The following is a 22,121-nucleotide window of genomic DNA, read 5'->3' on the forward strand; positions in this document are numbered from 1 at the left end:
TAGGACCTATACACATGTTCTGGCAGGGTCTTGTTATTTTCTTTCTGTTTGATATGCTAATACACTAGCCATCCTGCTGGAAGAGGTGTGATCACTATCCACTGGAGAAGGCATTGTTAATGATCCCTGAGTGCGGGCTATCACCTACAGGGGCTCAGCTACTCGTCTGTGGTGGCAGGCTGGGAGATACCATTTAGCCAACACACTAAAGGACTAGTAGGTTTTCAGAGGTCACTTCTTCGGTGCCCTCTGGGTGCATGTCATAACAAATCTAATACTGCCATCAATATAGATTTATTAAGACAATGTGTTTGATGCCAAGCACTTTTGGTTTCAGTTGAGCCATCATGTAGCTAGGTAACTTGTAATGACCAGTGCCCAGTACATGTCTGACTTCATTTGTAGTATCTAGTAATGGACTAGACATCACATTTGCCTATCTGCTCATGCAGATGCACACTCACATACAATATAAGGCACCCTGCCTTAGGGTTCTAGCGCCTGCTGTAGGGGTGACTTACTTATAGTATATGCAGTGTACCTTGGTATGCCAGACAGGGAGTGTGCCATGCTATGTTTTCAAAATGATTTGCACCATTTCACGCATTCTGCAATGACAGTCTGCATGCTGTTTTTGTGCGAGTCCCGTTTGGTGGCATAATACATACTCCAGCTCATAAGGACCCTTTTTAGTACCCATGCTTTAGGTGCCAGGGACACCATTTACAAGGGACTTACAAGGGTGCTAAAGTCCTTGACAGTCTTTGTATAAAAGTAAAGATCACTGGCATTGGGGGCCTGATTAGCAGAGACCCAGTGCACTTTGTCAAAAAGCATCAGTACAAGGGCAAATAGTTGGGGTGACCATATCAAAAAGGGCACTTTACTACAAATATGGCATAGCTTAATTAAGCCTAACAAAAGCTTGCTAGAAAGCAAACCACAGAAACACATGTTGAGTGGTCCTTGTGATCTTACTAGTTTTTTACCTTTGTTAATGACCTAGGTGATTTCACATGCATCATTTGCCACTACATTTCCTCTAATGTTTCCCAAGAGAGGAACATCACGTCTGACCATAAAGTCGTCTTTGAAATCCTATGAAGATCTGACCAATGACCCTGTCCCAAAGTATTTTAAAAGCCATATAACTTGTCATGTTTTTTACCTTAGAGTTCCTGGATGAGAACTGTGATGCTGTCTAAATTGATACTTAAAAGCCAATTATACGTCAACAGCTGTGACTGGTGCCTCATTGTTTGTTGGGAAATCTAATAATACCATCCCCTAATATGTCTGATTAAAATATACCTCTGAAACTAACCCCTCTCAGTAATTTCCTGTTTTCCACATTTTATATAGTAGAGGAAGACTCAAGGCAAGAGTGACCAGAATGAAAATGAGAAAGTCAGCAGTTGACAGTCATGACCGCTTTCCTAGGAATTAACCTTTTTGAAGTAGCATTGTGGGTGGAAAATAATTGTTTTTGAAAGTGCTGATGGGTACATCTTCTATGATTCTTATGAAAGGGAAGCAGCATTCTTTCAAATCATTCTACCTTGTTTCGAAGTATTGCTGTCAATCATTCCAGGGCATATTGATTCAGGGTCTTAATCCAACCTAGACCCGACATTGGAAAGTCTGTTCTATCCAATGTGAAGAAAGCCTACCTCCAGCTAATTTCTCTCTTGTCCCATTCCCCATAGGTACTCATGAGTCACATTACTATTGTGTTAGTCTGGGGTGCCTTTTGGGAGAATTGGAGGAAGCCCCAGTGTGTTCATGTTACTCCTTCAGAGCAGAGATTGCTGGTAAGTCCTCGGAGTTTCATGAAAGCCTTGCTTCAAATGCAGGTTGCAACCCCTCAGTGATGCAATGGTATTTAATGGGTTGTATTTTCTTTATAGACATGAAAGTATCTAGCATGGAGGAACTTTGAAAGAATGTCAATATTGTGAACACCAACCATACTGAACAAGAACATTTTTCTTTATCCGAGTATAAACTAAATTACTATTAATATGTATTGGATTTTGTTGGGCTTTCTTACCTGTAGGGATTTTTGAGTTCTTCAGTGATATAATTGAGTTGGTTCCTTGAAAATGAAAAGCAACAGTTTAAGGCTATGCACTTTATAGTACCTACAGAATACATTCTCACATCCGAACACCATGTGGTAGAGTTAAAACAAGGATTAACATTCAGCTTTTTTTTAATAAAGAGTTCAAAATATGTATTTATTGTATTCCATTCCAATTCCTTTATATTGCTTCTGTGTGTAAAGAATACTATTTTTACTCAAGATTGACAAAATAACTGATCTCAGCAGTCTATCCCGAGAAACTAGCACCAAACTTTACAATTAATTTACATGAACAATTGAAATAGCTGACATAATGCAACAAATAATTATAGACCATTTACTTTGTAGTAGAAAATGATCTTTTCTCACAAATAGCATATGGTGCAGTTTAAAATTATAAGTTCATCTTTGTCTTTATTTGTTATCTCAGAGTAAGGACATTTTTGTGCAGATGCAGCATGCTCTTCTTCAAATTTTATTTTGATGAGGTACCTCTAATGGGTAGGCAAAGGTAGTGCTTATTTTGTGAAAGAATGGGCGCTGATGCCCAAAGCTCTGCTCAGAAGCCCGGACCCGAGCAAGCGATTAGAATACCAAGGCTGCATATTCTTGAATCCACCTCATGCCTCTTTAAATCCACTGCCAGACACTCCTTGCCCCTTTATCTCTCTCTTGCAGGTTCCTACTTTCTCCCTTTGTGATGATATTTCTGTCTTTTTCTTCCTACTTCTTTCCCTTATGTGATGTTTTTGTAATGTTTTTTCTGTCTTTCTCTTCGTACATCTTTCTGTTTTGTGCGGTTTTCCCTTTGTTGCTCTCTGTAAATGTCTAAGGTGGAAAAATAAGTGCTGGTACCTAAAAATGAGTGCACGTGACCCCCACCGGCATAAATTAAGCTCTTGGAGAGGGGTTTAGGAGTAAGATGACAGAAAGTGAGTAAACTTCTCCTGCAACGTAGTTGAGTTTGTTCATTGTTTCTTCTTTTTCAGATTCTACATTACATTTTGGATAGCCAGTCAGTTACCTATTGAAAGATCTCAGCACTGCATTTCATCTTTGTTCTGTGGGTCTCCGGCAATACCAATTTTTGGAGTTTCATTTAATTGCCTGAGCTGTGTTGTGCCTTGAGGAAATAGTGCTATAGTTTTGTCCGGTCAGCAACAAAAGAACCAATCAGAACATTTTCCATGTGGACAACTATAAATTGTTTTTCCATTGATCTCACGTCCCTTGAAACAGTACTATATGAATGCTGCTTAGACTCCTGGTCTTATTTAAAAGTGACATAGACTTCAAAACCGCGCATTGAATGCCTGGGGGAAATCAGTCCATCTGCTCAAATGATGCAGAATCGCGCTTTATTATTTATTGCACTTTCAATTTCATAGAGTGCAAGTCTCACCTCAAAGGTATAGGGCGTTGTAGAACTCAGCCATAAATAACAAAGATACATGCTATATGGTACATACACACTGAAAAATCAGTAAACTAGAAGTGATTAAATGAAAACCAAAATGAATTAGCACATCATCATCTAAAAGGAAAACCCTAAGGCTGTTAGTTCGAGTTGCCCTATAATTCCAGATTCAACCAATAACAGGAGTTACCAGCCGAATATAGGAATTATAAGAGATATGCAGTAATACTACCTTTCCAGTGTTTCTAAGCTTGAAATTCCAGCAGCTGGAAATAGTAGGAATCTGGCTCTCTATATGGTGTACTAAAAAGAAGTACACTGGAGAGAGTCCAGTGGATCCTCAATTGGCTTACAGAGGCTTAAGTAGATAATACTAACGCCCTCTTTTGTGATAGTGTGGGCCAGCGGTAAGGCTTATCAGAGGGCAGTTCTGAGTCTTTGCTGTACTCAGAGGCAATAAATGAGAAACAGGCTCAAAGAATAAATCTGAGTCCAAATTAGAAAAATAACGTTCATTTTTTAGTTTAAAACCAAGAATTTTGTTCAAAGGTAAGTACTCTTTTTGTTAGAAATATTCACAGTTAAGTAAAACCTTCTAACCTGTGCGCTTTTACACACAATGCAATCCTAAGGGAGGAAAAGTAAAAGATGCATAAAGGTAGGTACAATCAGTTTCGGGGGGGTTCACCTTTGGGCCTCAGAGATGTACTGGACCAAAGTCCAGATTACTACCAGCAGTTTTTCTTGGTTCTACCAGGAAGAGGGTGCTGGTGAGGTTGGTATCTGTTGTACCTTGGTGAAGGTTTTTTTTTTTTTTGTAGATAAAACAGGAGTAAGGTATCCGTCAACCGTGTTGGGATTGGGGCGTAATAGTATAGGAACAACAATGTCCCAACTGGTATTATTAAAGATGATATGTAAATAAATTATCTGAAAGGGAACAAGGAGACTCTATATAATTCTGACATGTGCTAAAAGCATCATTTTATGTATAAAAGATTTTTTTGGAAAAGGAACAGAAATATAGTTATAGCAGCACAGCAGTATATAAATCACAATAATTGAAAAAACAACCCAAATTGTACGTGGTTCTTTGGGTGTGACAGTGAAAACCAATATAGCGACGCAGGTGACAATGTGAAACAGCGTGAGTGGCGCAAAGTGACTGGTGAGTAAGTATACAGTGTATTTATTGATATACGGCGGTTCAAGACAGATTAGAAGTTCATTTTAAAGTATTCAATATGTTCAACCGCTTCGTATTTCGCTCCAATATTTGCGCTGGTAGGTTGGCGGCATTTCGATCCAGGTTACTACAGGATCTTCATCAGGACTGGGTCATGGGCAGTGCTGCAAGAGGACAAAGAGAGGAGTTTTGGACAGAGGGAGGGTAACGCGGGAAAGTAGGGGAAGGGGCCCATTGGTACTGGTGGTAAAGCCGTGGTAGTAAGGGGAAAAGCAGGATAGCTAAGTGAGGAGGAAAGTGGGCGTCAATTTGAGAAAAGGATGATGGACATGCGCAAATCAGGGATCACAACTAGGAGCAAGAGTCTGGACACTATGTCTGTGAATCAGGGTGGTTGCGACTGCATCGGGAAGGGCACATAATTGGTGCAGATGGGCAAGGGAGAGCAAGGGAACGCAATTAACCTCATGCAGGCAAGGTGAAAAAGAAGAAATTGCCTGGCGTTAGTTGGTTAAGGGGTGGTAGCGTTTACCTTGGGGCTGATATTTGGTAATCAATCGCTGGAGGTCCAAAACTGCCAATTTGTGTAGTGAACTTCTGATATGTAGTTGGGCAGCGGTTAGTTCCGAGGTATACTTGGACTTCTGGGCCTGCAGTACAACGAAAGGTAACGGGGGAGGAAGGGGGGGAGAAATGGGGGGAAGAAAGGGGAGGGAAGAGTCAATGGTGGCCGCGTGTCGCTCAGTGGTGGGTAAGGAGGTCGCAAAGTGAGGCGATCTTACCCGGGTTCGAGTAGTTGGGTCCCGTGGCTGACACGGACGGCGGCGGCTGTCCGTGGCAGAGGTTGGCTGTAGGTAGGAGGTGCACGGGAGGGTGGGCGTGACAGGGAGGGAAGGGGAAGAAGAGCCCCAGGATGTGCCCTCTGACACGGACAGCCGCCGCCGTCCGTGTCAGCCACGCTCCCCTACCTATCACACGCCAGCTACTAGACGAGGCTCACGCTCATCCCGACATGGAGACTTTCGATCCCTCTGACAGACCGTGAGGTTGTCTTCCTTTGAGGTATGTCTCGGGGACCCATTTTTGCCAATTAATCATCCGTTTTTTTAACCGAAATGGTACATTTACCGATTCCACCCTCTCTCTTGCTCCCCAGATTGACTCTCAACCCGCCGACCACATTTGGGTTCGGCGACCAGGATACGAACTTGCTCCGCGATCGGGTGTGAATCCAACATTTCTGACCCCGGTAAGATCGCTGCGCCGTGTGCCCGCTAGCCATTTCTATATCCCTATTTTAACTATGGGGAGAGTCTATTGCACACCGTAGCTAGCTCTGCGGTCCCAATAGAACACTGACCCGACACTCCTTCCCTTCCAGATCCTCACAGCCAATTGAAAAACGCGTGTGTTTGGCCACACTACAGCCATTTCCGCACCCAGGATTACCACGGGACTCAACTACTCGAACCCGGGTAAGATCGCCTCACTTTACGACCTCCTTGCCCACCACTGAGCGACACACGGCCACCATTGACTCTTCCCTCCCCTTTCTTCCCCCCCTTTCTACCCCCCTTCCTCCCCCGTGACTTTTCGTTGTACTGCAGGCCCAGAAGTCCAAGTATACCTTGGAACTAACCGCTGCCCAACTACATAATCAGAAGTTCACTACACAAATTGGCAGTTGTGGCCCTCCAGCGATTGATTACCAAATATCGGCCCCAAGGTAAACGCTACCGCCCCTTAACCAACCAACTCCAGGCCAATTTCTTCTTTTTCACCTTGCCTGCATGAGGTTAATTGCGTTCCCTTGCTCTCCCTTGCCATCTGCACCAATTATGTGCCCTTTCCGATGCAGTCGCAACCACCCTGATTCCCATACATAGTGTCCAGACTCTTGCTCCTAGTTGTGATCCCTGATTTGCGCATGTTCATCATCCTTTTCTCAAATTGGCGCCCGCTTTCCTCCTCACTTAGCTAAACTGCTTTTCCCCTTACTACCGCGGCTTTACCACCGGTACCAATGGGCACCTTCCCCTACTTTCCCACGTTACCCGTTACCCTCCCTCTGTCCAACACTCCTCTCTTTGTCCCCTTGCAGCACTGCCCACGACCCAGTCCTGATGAAGATCCTGTAGTAACCTGGATCGAAACGCCGTCGACCTTCCAGCGCAAATATTGGCGCGAAATACGAAGCGGTTGAACATATTGAATACTTTTAAAATGAACTTCTAATTTGTCTTGAACCGCCGTATATCAATGAATACACTGTATATTTACTCACCAGTCACTTTGCGCCACTCACGCTGTTTCACATTGTCACCTGCGTCGCTATATTGGCTTTCACTGTCACACCTAGAGCACCACGTACAATTTGGGTTGTTTTTTCAATTATTGTGATTTATATACTGCAGTGCTGCTATAACTATATTTCTGTTCCTTTTCCCCAAAAATCTTTTATACATAAAATGATGCTTTTAGCACATGTCAGAATTATATAGAGACATAGGGATGTGTGCCATGTTGACTCTTCGTTTTTCTCTGCACCAAGACACGCAGGCTGCAAAGGCAGTTTGCATGAGCTTGGTGAGGCGCCCCTTAGGGTGGCGCAATTTGTGCTGCAGACCTTAGGGACCCTCTTTAGTTCCAGTGGTACTATTTACGAGGGACTCCTAAATGGGTGCCAATTGTGTAACAAAGGCAAAGTTTATGGTAAAGAATACTGGTACTGGGAACCTGGTTAGCAGGGACTCAGTACACTTTAGTCAAAGTTGCATTAAAAACAAGGCAAAACGTGTGGGGTTACAGCAACAGAGTCCAGTTTCCTACAGAAACTGACCTGGAAATTATTCAAGTGAATTTCCTGATTGTAAAACCACACTTCAATGGGGAAGTAACCACACAAATGAGTTGTGATGACAAAGACTTCTGTGGTAATATCCCTTTTATGAATGGCGTTCTCAGGCTCTGAATAGGGACGCCAGACACTTATCCACAATCATAGTGAAGTGAAATATTTTGGATCCCCCTGCAGCTGGCCTCTTCCTGGAACAATATCACAACAGATCATACTCTGGCCATGGATGAGCTCAGCGCAATAAGGATTTGAATGACTGACCCTTTTAGATCTCTCTGTGTGTTCACCACAGAAAATCATTCTATTCTGAAATCAAGACATAGTGAAGTGGTAATAATATGAATAGATGCTGTATGGTTTTCATGCTATTTGGAGGTTTGCCCTCAGTCACGATCGCTTTCTCCCTTTCACTTATTCAGCTCCAAGTTGGTTTGCAGGGTCCCACAAGGATCCCCACTTTCACCAAGGCTCTTTAATATTTATGTCAAACAGAAAGCAAAATTGATAAGATGTTATGAGTGATCACCTGTTGCAACTGCTAACAACACACGGCTAAACTTTTGTCTTAACTAAGGTACTCAAAACACGTTATCAAACTTCTCATGTGGAGTCCAGTTGTGTTTCAACACTAGGTTGTTACAGCTAGACAGGAATAAAACTGAGCTCTCTTCGTTGGAGGATAAACACTTTATTTGTCGGCCGCCTTTGACACGGTCGACCATGTCATCTTGGTCGACCGTGTCAGGCAGGCTGGGATTAGGGGCACTGCCCTTGACTGGGTCCGCTCGTTTCTCACCAGCCGCCAACAAGCGGTCCGGCTATCCCAGTTCTCTGCGGACAGGGTGGGATTAACTTGCAGCATGCCGCAGGGCTCTTCTTTGTCCTCGCTCCTTTTTAACTTATACCTCACCCCCCTGATCAGATCTCTCCGAGATAGGAATGTCACCGCGTTCAATTACGCGGATGACATCCAGCTAGTCTTCAACATCGACCCCTCGGACCAGTCAGTCTCAGATTTTCAAGCAACCCTCTGTCACATCAGCAACTGGATGGGGGCATACCACCTGAAACTCAACCCCGACAAGACCGAATTGGTTCTTGTCGGAGGGCCTTCCAATCCTTGGAATTCCAACTTCTGTCCCACTAGCTTGGGCCTCCCCCCTCGTCCAGCTGACTCTGCCAAAAGTCTGGGGGTTATCATCAGCAAAGACCTCTCGATGAAACCCCAGATAAATGCCGCTGTCTCTTCTTGCTTTTTCCAACTGCGCATTATACGGAAAATCGCGCGCTTTCTCACCACCGAAGCTCTTACCCTGGCCCTCTTGGCGTTAGTCGTCTCTAGAATTGACTACGCCAACTCCTTGTACATAGGCATCCCTGATTATCAACTCAAACGTCTGCAGCTTGTTCAGAACCAGGCGGCATGCCTCATCTTCCATCAACCGAGGCACCACCACGTCTGCCCTCTGCTAAAATTTCTGCACTGGCTCCCTGTTTCTGAACGCTGCAAATTCAAGCTGGGCTGCCTTGCCTTTAAATCTCTGGCCGGCCTAGGCCCTACTTTCATCTCCTCCCTCATTCATCCCTATGTCCCCTCTCGTAATCTTCGCTCAGCTCATTTGGCTCTACTCAAAGTCCCTAGAGTCAAGCGTAAGAAATGGGGAGGTTTAAGATTCTCATTCCTAGCTCCATCTTTCTGGAATGCCCTCCAATTGGACATAAAGTTGGCTTTGCCCTATACCCACTTCAGATCCCTCCTTAAAACCTACCTGTTTCGCATTGCGTACAATTAAATTGTTTTCCTCTTCTCCGGTCCCTTTTAGTCTTCTTCATTGTTTTTTCCCCCTCGTTACTGCTTTCTACTCCCTCGCACTGTCCAAGAAGCTGCCTACTGTCCTTTTGCTCTAGCGCCAAGAAACTGTATAGTGTATGTTGCGCTTTATGAATGCCTTTCACATCACATCACATTGACAGGAATCCGTATGGATTCTATCTCCAGGAGACCCTCCTAAACCAGCTAACAAGGTGTCATCCTTGAGTAAGTCTCTCTTAACTAGCAGGTTAACATGGTGAAATCCTCTTGATGTCATGCGTTACGTAGCCTGGACACAGTGCATCTCTTATTCCAAAGGCCTTTCAAGCCAAAGTGATAACAAAATGATTAACAAGTTACTTACCTTCAGTAACGAAATATCTGTAAGAGACATATATTAGTTATGGATTCCTTACCGTAGAATTCCCCCAGGCATCAGACTGGATTCGGAGAATTTTTCTTCAGCAGTACTTCTGTGCTTCGGTAGGTGGCGTCGGTCGACTCTGCGTTTGTCGTTGACATCGTGATTGCCGGAATGACGTCGAGATATCTACTTAAATGCCGCCCCTGTGCACTGACGTCAGTTCTTTACACAAAATTTCATGCCAGAAGTGCAGGGCCATGCGAGACACTGAACACTGGTGCATAAAACTAGGGCCCTGAAAGGGACTCCCTTACCCTAGAAGTCAGTTCTAAGAACGGGGTGGATGGGTGGGGCGGTAAGGAATCCATAACTAATATATGTCTCTTACAGATATATCGTTACCGAAGGTAAGTAACTTGTTCATCTGATAGAGACTATTAGTTATGATTTCCTTGCTTTAGAATAGATACCCCAGCAATACCAACCCGGGAGGGGGGTCTGCAAACTAAGTGAACACCAGAAAATGGGGGGCATGGCTTGGCCGGCTGCAAGATGGCCGGACTGTAAGTGGGCTCTGTCGGCCAAGCTCTTTATCAGCAACGATCCTGCAGCCTGAACGCATTTTGTTGCCCTACGCCACCTCCATATCGTCAGTGGAAGTGTGGGGAACTACCTGTGTTTTTTTCAACTGCCTCCGACACTGCTGAGCTGCTGATCGGGCTCCGGATATGGTGCCTGGCCTGCCCGGCGCTCTCCCAGAGCCCCGGGGACGACGTCGTACCTGGTCCGTGGTTCTTGGCGAGGCGCCGCGACGGTGCACCGGCTGTCTGGCGGTGAGTGGTGACCTGCGGCGGGGGCTGCTGGTGGTAGGCTGGGGGCTCTCGGCTGCCTGGCCTGCACGTGCGGTGCTGCAGACTAGTTGGGGCCTGGCTACCGCCTCGGCTGCGGCCCTGGTGGGGGGCCGGGTCCCGGCTGGCACGCTAGCCCGCCGGGATTGATGCGGCGGTGTGGGGGCCTAGCCGGTCCTCTTGTGGTACGCCTCCCTCTGTGGGGCGCGGGCTCCTGCTCCCTTTGGGCCTCGGTCGAGCCGAGCCTGGGTGATCGCCACCTCTTACATCTGGCGGCGTGGGGTCCGGGTGCGGCTCTGGCTGGGGGGGTGCCGCGTTGCGCGGTCGCTTGGAGGCCTTTCCTCCACTGGGCCCTGCTCCTGCTTTGAAGACGTCGGGCGACCCAGCGGACAGCTCTGGTTTGGTGCCTCCTCCTGCGACTGTCTGTCCTCAAGCCTAGGCTCTTCCGCCTGCTGATTGCTACGGCCCGGGTCCGGTGATTCCTCCCCTGACCCCCGGCTTTGCCCTGCCCTGTGAGTGGCCTGCCCCTGCTGCTGGTGCTTTTCGTGGCCTGTTACACCCTGCTCGGACCTCTTGCACTGCTGAGCATCTGGCCACCACTGCAGCCCCATCCTCGCCTGTGAGTCCTAAATTGGCGGCTGGCCCCTTCTGCTTTGGGACTTTCTTTCTGATCACAAGTGCCCCTGACTGTGGGACCAAGTGCTGGGCCGCCTGCGACTATTCACCCCGCAACCTCCAGGGCTTAATGCGTGCGCGGCTGCCCCCCTGCCAGAGTCCTGCTGTGTCTGGAGGGCCGGAATCCTGAGTACTGTGCCGCCTGTGGCCAGAGGAGTCACTGACCGAGCCATCTAACTCGACCCCTGGTAAAAAACCATCAGACTTATACCTGTGCCTGACATTCCTCCTACTCACCTGCTTGGTCACACCACGTTGCGTGGCTCGGCGGTCTGTTGCCCAGCTCGTCCTCCTGATACCCTGACCACTGGTGGGCTCCAGCCGCACTCTCCTCTCGTGCCCTGGATTGCTCCTCCGCTGGTCGACTCTGCAGCAAACCACATCACCATGGGGAAGCCGGACCCCAAGCAGCCTAAGATAGCTTTCGAGCTCCGCAGGTCTTCCCATCAAGACGGTGCTGGCTCGGAGGCGGCGGACTCTGCCGGAGCCCCCGACTCTCTCCCTGACCGCGGCGACGATCTCAAGGCTATAATGTTGGAGGTGAAATCGGAGGTCTCTGGGATCGCCTCTCAATTGGAACAGCTCTCGGCTCGCCTCGGTGAAGGCCCAGGTGGACTCCCACGACAATAGGCTCCTTCATGTTGAAACCAGGGTCTCTGACGCTGAGGACGCGGCAACTCAAGATCGACAGAAGCTGCTCCAAATGGACAAAATCCAGGTGGTCATTCATGAAAAGAATAAGGACTTGGAGGCGCGCTCCCGCCGGAGCAACCTCCGCCTTACGGGCCTTCCCGAGTCCACCAACATCTCCAAAATGGAGGATTATCTGGAGGACCTACTCAGGGAACTCTTTGGGGGATGTCCTCTTATCTTTCTTCGTGGTGGAACGCGCGCACTGGTCCCTGGGCCCCCGCCCTCGCCCTGGTATGCCCCCTCGCCCCATTGTTGCCAAGATATTGAACTTCCGCGACCGAGATGCCATCCTCCGGGCTGCCAGGGACAGGGGCACCATCACGCACCAAGGGAATACTCTCTCCTTCTACCCCGATTACACCGTGTCCGTGCAAGCCGCGAGGAGAGAATTTCTGCCGGCCAAGCGCATCCTTCAAAAACATGAAGTGTCTTACTCCCTGGCATATCTGGCGAAACTGAGTGTCTGCCAGGGCACCAAGACGCTGGTATTCCCCGACCCGAGGGAAGCGCTTGCCTTTGCCAAACGCCTTGACAAAGACTCCAGGAATTCCCCCTCAAGGTCATCCCATGAAGCCACCACTCAGCTAAGTGACAATGACTAACTGTCCAGGCCGTTCACTGTTTGTATTTCTCATTATTTACTGAGATTGATATCGGACCTCCCTATCCATGCTGTTTTAGCACTTGCAGCTCTTAGCCCTTTATTGTCTGAGAGTGCCTTAATGCATGCGAACTGCAGATTGTTCATATGTGCGGTTTTACTAATTCCCGCAGCTGTTATGTGCCATGTACTCTCCCTCTCTCTTCCTGGCTGTTTTGGGGCTCCCCTTCAGGCCCGCTGGGCACGTGAAATGTTCGCTCTATACTTTATTTTTCAGGAGGCTGCTTTTTTGCTTTTAGCTTGGCCACCCTGCTGTCTCGCAGGGGTGTCCGCTGAGCCCTGCCACGCCATACCTGGGATGATCCCCACATCTTTGTTTTTGATTCCCGATCCAAGTTTTGGGTTCCTGGGGTGGGGAGGGTGGTATTCTCAGCCTGATTGGGGGGTTAGAGTGGACGGTGGGATGCGGGATGTGGGGTTTTCTGGGTCAGGTCCACTAGATATGGACCTCGTTTCTCTGGTGGGTTGGAGGTGTGGGAGTGGGAGCGTTCTCCACATGATGTTGCGGTGTTGTTGCATTGTTATCTTAGTGATGGTTTGTTCTTTCTTTGTATGCTCCTATGCTTATATTGTGCCACGTCTGATACTCTGCATTCCTGTGCCCGGAGAGTTACTTGCTGCTCTTTGAACCTGCTTAGCAATGTTTATCCTACCCCAGGCAATGCGCCCTAGCTGTTACCCTGTCTTATCACCTCAGTGACGGAGTGCATTTCTTCAGCCCTGGCGCTTGTCTCCTGCTGCCTCTGTATGCCCTTCTCCCCCTATCGGCTGTGTCACAGCGGTGCGCCTCTCATACCACCGATCCTCTTGCTACCTGGCACAAGCGTCTGCCCTACCCGATCTGGATTCAGCGTCCTTCAGGCTGCCACCTGTCCTCCTTGCCCCGGGGGGTTCCCTTTCCCTCCTGAGGGATTGGGGAGTGGGACGCGATTGACTGCCTGGCGGTTTCTCCCGCGCTCCACTGTCTCTGTTTCTTCCCTAAATGGTTAATGTAACGTGCTGGACTTGGAATGTCCGTGGCCTTAATGACTTCCGTAAGGCCCGCCTGACCCATGCCCACTTGCAGCACCACTGCGTGGATATTTGCTTATTGCAGGAAACTCACCTGCTCCCCAACTCGGTCTCCGGGCTGCATGCGCGCTACTGGGGGGAGGCCCATTCCTCCTATGCCAGGGGGGTCTCAATTCTGCTGCGCCGAGGCCTCCCCTGGCAGACTTCTAATGCCCTAATTGATCCGGAGGGTAGATACGTGGTTTTGCACGGCCTCCTATATGCCCAGACGGTTACAATCGCTAGGGTCTATGGCCTGAACTCTTATGACCCTAAATTTTTTCATCATGTGTGGCATCTGATCTCCTCCTGTGGCCCTGCTGCGGCGATCTGGGGTGGGGATTTTAATATAGCTTTTTCCGCCGCGCTGCACCGCTCGGGGGCCCACCGGTTCCACCCGCGTGCGACTAGTGCACGATCGCCCTACCGGATCAATCTGGCTTTATCCCCGGCAGGGCCACCTCACACAACCTCCGAACCATTTTCTCAGTTCCACACCAGATTAACCCTGAGCTCCCAGCCGTGGCGGCATTGCTTGATGCCACGAAGGCATTTGATACCCTGGAGTGGCCGTTCTTATTCTATGTTTTATCGCGCATGGGCTTCAGTGCCCATGGCTTGCAGAACATTCGTCTTCTATATACTAACCCCATGGCCCGTATAAACGGACTGGTGTCTGATCCCATCGCCATAGCCCGCGGAACCTGGTCAGAACCGGACACTCCTCGCACTCCTCGTTGTGACTGATTTCCTTTGGCAACATCGTAACTCCATCTGCTTGGACTGCCTGCTTGGTATTGTACCCCTGCATCAGCGCCCAGAGTAGCATTGCATTGCTTTGCTTTTATTTTATTTATTATAAGTGTTGTTAATTTCCTCCGTCTGTTTCCGCACCCCTGCATCTGCGCTTCGATTAGCATTCTGTGGGATTAATGCTAGTGACCTCTTGACTGTGCCCCGATCTCGGCTGCATTATTGTTGTGCCATTTGTTGTGCCTCTCAGCCCGTCCCTGCCACTGCTCCCCCGCGGCCGCACCCCCGTCCCCTACGGCATCTCCAATTCAATCCCTTTCCCACTCGCCACCCCGCTCCCGCCTCCCAGCTGCTCCTCCCTCCCACTGGTATCCCAAGGTAAGGATCGCGAGAGGAGCTGTGGCCGACCTGACCTGGTCAGACCGGACACTCCTCCCGCTCCTCGCTGTGACTGATTTCCTTTGGCAACATCGTAACTCCATCTGCTTGGACTGCCTGCTTGGTATCGTACCCCTGCATCAGCGCCCAGAGTAGCATTGCATTGCTTTGCTTTTATTTTATTTATTATAAGTGTTGTTAATTTCCTCCGTCTGTTTCCGCACCCCTGCATCTGTGCTTCGATTAGCATTCTGTCGGATTAATGCTAGTGACCTCCTGACTGTGCCCCGATCTCGGCTGCATTATTGTTGTGCCATTTGTTGTGCCTCTCAGCCCGTCCCTGCCGCTGCTCCCCCGCGGCCCCACCCCCGTCCTCTACCGCATCTCCAATTCAATCCCTTCCCCACTCGCCATCCCGCTCCCGCCTCCCAGCTGCTCCTCCCTCGCTCCGCCCCCCCTCCACTTTCTACTAATGACTGATGCACTTACGCGCAGCGGGCACGCCCCATTCGCGCCGAAGGCACGCCAAAGGTAAGCCTGTCTACGCCCGTCCGTGCCTGGACCGCACCCAGCGCCAGACTCCATGGTCCCCGCAAAATCCAATCCACCTGCATAACGTACAACGCGCAACACTCTCTGCACTCAACACCGGCCGTCTCCCCGCCTGCCACCAAGCCGCCCCTGGACGCACCCACGGACCCTTCACCTGCCAGTCCTGCAAGTTTGACTGCATCAGGACCCACACTACATCCACAAACGCCAAACAAAGCTCTGACAATAACCACCTGAAGTGCATCCTGCTCAACACCCGCTCGGTCCACAAACACGCCATTGAACTATGGAACCTACTAGACACCACAACGCCGGACGTCACCTTTCTTACAGAAACCTGGATGAACGCCTCATCAGCTCCCGACATCGCCATAGCCATCCCGGACGGTTACAAGATCATCCGAAAGGACCGCAGCAACCAAACAGGAGGAGGCATCGCTATCGTCCACAAGAACACCATCTGCATCACGACCAGTTCTGACGACACCCCCACAGCCGCCGAACACCTTCACTTCCAGATACACACCGACCCTAAGACCACACTTAGAGGCACCCTCATCTACAGACCACCAGGACCCCGCACACAATTCAGTGAAGACATCACTGACTTCATCAGCCCACACGCCCTCCCCTCCGAGGACTACATTCTCCTAGGGGACCTCAACTTCCACCTGGAGAACAACAATGACAACAACACCACCACCCTTCTGGACAACCTCGCCAATCTCGGACTCAAACAACTGGTAAACACCCCCACCCACTACGACGGACACACACTCGACCCAATCTTCTCCTCCAGCAGGCACGTCTCCTTCAATCACGCCACAGGACTCCATTGGACGGACCACAGCTGCGTCCACTTCAACTTCAGAAAGTCCACAACCCACCACCACCCACAACAAGTCCCCCGCAGAAACTGGAACAAAATTACCACCGACCAGCTCACCACATCGCTTAACCAAAACCCTCCCGCCAAATCATCGGACCCAAATCAAGCAGTCATCAATCTGACACAATGGATCTCCCACAGCGCTGACGAATTAGCACCCTTGAAAAACCATCACTACAAGCCAGGTAGCAATAAAGCCTCCTGGTTCAATGACGACCTTAAGAACTCCAAAAAGAACTGCTGCACCCTCGAGAAAGCCTGGTGAAAAAACCCAACCACAGACAACATGACCGCCCTCAAGGACGCCACCCGCAAACACCACCAGCTGATCCGATCAACCAAGAAATCAGCATTCAAGGATCGACTCGACAACAACGCCCGCCACAGCAAGGAACTCTTCGGCATCGTCAAAGAGCTCACCAATCCCAGCGCCGGCACCAACGACATCACTCCCTCTCAAGACCTCTGCGACTCTCTAGCCTCGTTCTTCCACAGCAAAATCGCTGACATACATAAAAGGCGACCTGTCCACCCCCCTTACCACCGAACCGAAGACCCGCACCAACAACCTTAGCGCCTGTAACCCGATCAGCACTGAAGACACCATCCGCTTGATGAACTCCATTCACTCCTGATCACCAACCGACCGGTGTCCCCACCACGTCTTCAACAAGGCCGACTCCATCATCGCAGCCCATCTCCGGGATATCATCAACTGCTCCCTCATCACCGCCACCTTCCCGGAAAGCTGGAAACATGCCGAACTCAGTGCCCTCCTGAAGAAACCTACAGCAGACCCCACTGAACTTAAGAACTACCACCCCATCTCGCGCCTCCCTTTCCCTGCCTAAGTCATAGAGAATGTAGTCAACAGTCAGCTCGCCTCCTTCCTCGAGTCTAACGGCTCCCTCGACCCTTCACAGTCCGGCTTCCGAGCCAAACACAGCACCGAGACAGCCCTCATCGCAGCCACAGACGACATTCAAACACTACTCGACAACAGGGAAACAGCTGCCCTCATTCTCCTGGACCTCTCCGCAGCGTTCGACACGGTCTGTCATAGCACCCTTGAACAACGCCTCAGCAACGTCGGGATACAAGTAAAAGCATTGGATTGGATCATCTCGTTCCTCGCCAGAAGAAACCAGAGAGTCCGCCTCCCTCCTTTCAGATCAGAGGCCACCAAAGTCATCTGTGGTGTACGACAAGGATCATCGCTCAGCCCCACACTCTTCAACGTCTACATGAGCCCCCTCGCATCCATTGCGCGCCAGCACAACCTCAACATCATCTCCTACGCTGACGACACACAGCTGATCCTCTCCCTCACCAAAGACCCAAACACCGCCAAAACCAACCTACACGAAGGGATGAAAGACGTAGCCGAGTGGATGAAGAACAGCCGCTTAAAACTAAATTCAGACAAGACGGAAGTACTCATCCTAGGATCATCCCCCTCTGCTTGGGACGAATCATAGTGGCCACCGGCCCTGGGCAGCGCACCCAAACCAACGGACCACGCACGCAATCTGGGCTTCATCCTGGACTCCTCCCTCTCGATGACCAGACAAGTCAACGCCATCTCATCATCATGCTTTAACATCTTAAGTATGCTCAATAAGATCTTCCGATGGATCCCCACCGATACAAGAAAGACGGTCACCCAAGCACTTGTCACAAGCCGACTGGACTACGGAAACACCCTCTACGCCAGAACCACAGCCAAATTACAGAAAAAACTCCAACGCATTCAGAACGCCTCCGCCCGACTCATCCTAGACATCCCCCGCCACAATCACATATCCGGTCACCTAAGAGACCTTCCCTGGCTCCCCGTCAACAAGAGAATAACGTTCCGTCTCCTCACCAACGCACACAAAGCCCTCTATGACCTAGGACCCAAATACCTCAACAAGCGCCTGAACTTTTACACCCCCACCCACCAACTACGATCGTCCAATCAAGCCCTTGCCGCGATTCCACGCGTCAGAAGATCCACCATGGGAGGAAGATCATTCTCCTACTTAGTGGGCAAAACCTGGAATTCTCTGCCCACCCACCTCCGCCTTACACAGAACCACCTCTCATTCAGAAAACAACTCAAAACTTGCCTATTTGACAAGTAACGAACCACCCCCCCTCAAGCGCCTTGAGACCCTCCGGGTGAGTAGTGCGCTATACAAATTTTGACTTGACTTGACTCTGTCGCCCATGCTTTTCCCGATCGCAATGGAAGCTCTAGCTGCCCGGCTGCGGCAGCACCACACCCACAGGGGCATCTCGCTCTCTCCTAGTATCAATGTACGTGGACGAAGAACTCTTTATGTTTGCCACCCTCAGGACAACCTTAGCCCCCTGATTCTGGAGGTCATTCGATTTGGCGGACTATCTGGCGTCCAGATCAGCTGGAATAAATCTGTGCTTTTTACCCTAACTGACGCCACCCGCGCCTGATTATCCCTTTGTGTGGGCTTACTGCCCCACACGTTATCTAGGGAACTGGCTGAGCAGGGACCCAGACGAGCTCTGGCGCTCTAACTTTGGCCGCGCGGTGGATTGGTTTGAGTCCAAGATCCCTCAATGGAGCCGGCTACCGCTGTCCCTGGCGGGCCGGGTTGCTATAGCCAAGATGGTAGTCCTCCCCAAATTTCTCTATTTATTTTCCAATATACCTATCCCCTTGACAGCTTATTTTCTCAGTCAACTCTGCTCGTTGGCGGAGTCGTTGGTGTGGGCCGGGCGGCAACCCCGAATCACGTATGAACTTCTGACACTTCTATTGTCGATGGGTGGTCTAGGTGCCCCAGATTTCAGAAAATATGCCCTTTGCGCTCAAGCCAGCTTTCTCCATTTCTGGTTACATCCCTCCCCTTACCAACCCCATGTCGCAGTGGAGCAGTGGAATCAGATGTGGCCTCCCCCTGGCCCCTGTCCACGGCCCTATTCGCACCCGCTGTTCGACCGGGTGGAAGTGAATACTGTGGAGACACTGCGCTGGGGGTGGTCGCAGCTGAGCCGCCTAGCTGGTCTCCCTCTGCTGTCCGCCAATGCCGCACCCATTGTAGATCTCCCGGACTTTCTGCCCCTGCAGTCCTCTGCTATGTCCCGCCATGCCGCGTCTCAAGGCTTTAAGACCGTTGCGGACCTATACCCGGGCGACTCCTTCTACTCCGTTCCGGAGTCCCCGTCCCTGATGGACACACTCCTTTTTTATCAGCTGCGTGCCACCTGTGGGAAACTGCACCCAAACTTCCCACATCCCCCGCCTACTTTCCCGGCATTAGATTACGTATACACTTCGGCCTCCCCACGAAAACTCGTTACCAGATTGTACGCCCTTACTTTGCTGGCCTCTACCGTTTCCTCGTCTCATGCGTGCAGAGCTAGGAGCGCGGACCTCGGTGTGGAGATTTCGGACGCCGATTGGCTTTACTGCAGTAACCAGACCACAAAACTCTCCCTGAATTATCGGCTTCGCTTGATCCACTTACATTTTTACATAGGTTCTATTGCACACCAGCACATCTTCACCACTTGGGGCTATGCCCAGAGGACTCTTGCAGGCGCTGTTCGGCGCCGGCCGCGGACTTTGTGCACCTGTCCTGGCTCTGTCCTAAGGTGCAGGGGTTCTGGATTGAGGTCTGTTCCATTATTTCTGCCATTACCGGCACGGAGGTGCGTCCGGATCCTTCCGTTTGTCTTCTTGGTTTTCTGAAATCCTGTCCCGATGCTTCCCACCGGCTGATCGCCATGCTCCTGGTGCTGGCGAGGCGGCTAATAGTGATGTGCTGGGGTCGCCGTCCTGCTTCTGAGATCTCTGCCTGGCTGGAGGATGCCTCCCGTTGTCAAACGCTCCTTTCTGAGTTCTGGGACCTGATGCTGGCCAGATCAGGCCCGGTTGATATTTGGGGCCCCCTGGTTGCCTATCTCCTCTCCCGCACCCCTTCTAGCGGTGCTGCCTCCCCTGCGCTCCCTGCTGGCCCTGGGCCCGCGGCGGCCGCTGCTGATGACTGCACCTGACAGCCCTTGCCTACCCTGTCCTTCACAGCGCTGACAGCTACTCCCTACCCGGGCTGCCTCTCCCGCGCTCCCGGCCGGCCCTTGGTCCGCGGTGGCCGCCGGTGCTGGTTCCCAGTACCCCTGTCTGGCATTGCCTTGGTCGCCCACGCGCCTCTCCTCCTGGGATCCCGCTCTTCATGTCACCACTCCGAGAACTCTCCTCTTTTCTCATGTACTTACCAGGCAGCACATTACTGTCAAGCTTTTGTTTTCATGATTGTTTGTTGTATATTCGTTGTTTATTGAAATAGACATGGTCTCGCTATTACGTAACTTGTCACCCTGCACAATGTACAGACGTGGAACTCTCTTTTGGATTGATTTGTTGTAATATGTATGCATTATGTAAACTGATAAATAAAATTTAAAAATTTTTAAAAAAGTTAACACCAGAAAATACTGGAGAACTGAACGGCCAAAGAAATCTTCTCTCCAAACTTGGCTGTCCAAGCAGTAATGCTTAGTGAACTTGTGCAAGGAAGCCTACATGGCTGCCTAGCAGATGTCATGAAGGGGGACTCCACGTCCCAAAGCAGTAGTGGCTGCCGTTGCCCTGGTGGAATGGGCGCGTAACCCCACTGGAGGTACCTTTTTCGCCAAGGAATAACAAATTTTAATGCAAAGAGTGACAATTGAGACATGGGTCGCTTTGCATGGCCCGACCTTTTTTAGCGCCCACATAGCCAACAAAGAGCTGATCATCTACCCAGAATTGTCTTGTGCGATCCAGATAAAATGAGAGCGCACATTTTGGATCTAGACGGAGGAGCCTCTCCTCTTTAGAAGAATACTGGGGCGGGAAGAAGGTGGGTAAAGTGATGGTCTGTCCTATATGGAAAGAGATAACCACTTTGGGAAGAAAGGAAGGTCAAGTTTGCAGGACAACCTTGTCCGCATGAACAGCAAGGAAAGGAGGCTTCGAAGAAAGATCATGAAGCTCACTCACCCTGCGGGCAGAGGGGAAGGTAATCAGAAAGGCAGTCTTTAAGGTCATGAGTTTGCGAGGACAATTATGTAATGGCTCGAAGGGAGCAACATCGGATAAGTCAGAACCAGATTCTAGTCCCACTGGGGCATTACGAAAGGAATAGGAGGAAAGAGATAAGTAATGTCCCTTGTAAACCTATTTACAATAGGGGACTTAAAAAGAGAAGGTTGATCTGAAAGGCGAGGAAAGGCCGAAACGGACGAAAGATGGCCGTTAAGGGTGCACAGAGCAGATCCCTGCTGGGCCAAAGAAAGAAGGAAGAGGAAAACCTCCTAAAGAGGGACAGAAAGGGGATCCACAGCCTTTGCTGTGTAACCTGCCACAAATATATTCCATCTGCAGGCATATACCAATTTAGTGAAGGGACGCCCGGCTGCCAAGATGACATTACAAACTTAGGGAGGAAGGTCAAAAGCTGTCAACTGTCGTCGCTCAATCTCCACTCAAGGAGGTGGAGGCTGGACAGGTTTGGGAGGAGGACCGTCCCCTGCTGTTGCGACAGAAGATCCTCCTGAGGGGGCAGTCTGATCGGAGGATCGATGGCCATGTGCAAGAGCTCAGGATACCAGACTCTTTGTGCCCAGTCCTGAGACACAAGAATGACTGGGGCCCAGTAGAGCTTGATCTTCTTCAGCACTTTGGGCAGAAGTGGTATAGGCAGAAAGGCGTATAGAAGACCGCAACTCCACTCGCGACGAAAGCGTTACAGAGAGAGTGCCGCCTTGGAAATTCCAACGTGCAGAAGTGCTGACATTGCGTGTTCTCTTCGGTGGTGAATAGATCTAACCAAGGCTCTTCCCACTGCTGAAAGAGACCCGAGTGAAGACCCCATTCGTGATCCATCATGCACCGGCG

General features: G+C 50.1%; 1 protein-coding gene across 3 annotated transcripts in view; it reads right to left on the minus strand.

Moving 5' to 3' along the window:
* SLC7A9 (solute carrier family 7 member 9) overlaps positions 1–22,121 on the minus strand; it is a 1,176,401-nt gene that overhangs the window by 397,865 nt on the left and 756,415 nt on the right. For all 3 annotated transcript variants that reach the window (XM_086945130.1, XM_086945132.1, XM_086945131.1), the window contains exon 7: positions 2,051–2,095. In XM_086945130.1, coding sequence (XP_086801256.1) covers positions 2,051–2,095 — 45 coding nt within the window. The remainder of the gene's footprint in view (positions 1–2,050; positions 2,096–22,121) is intronic.

This window comes from Lissotriton vulgaris, chromosome 12 (assembly GCF_964263255.1).
Source record: "Lissotriton vulgaris chromosome 12, aLisVul1.2, whole genome shotgun sequence".
Lineage (NCBI taxonomy): Eukaryota > Metazoa > Chordata > Amphibia > Caudata > Salamandridae > Lissotriton > Lissotriton vulgaris.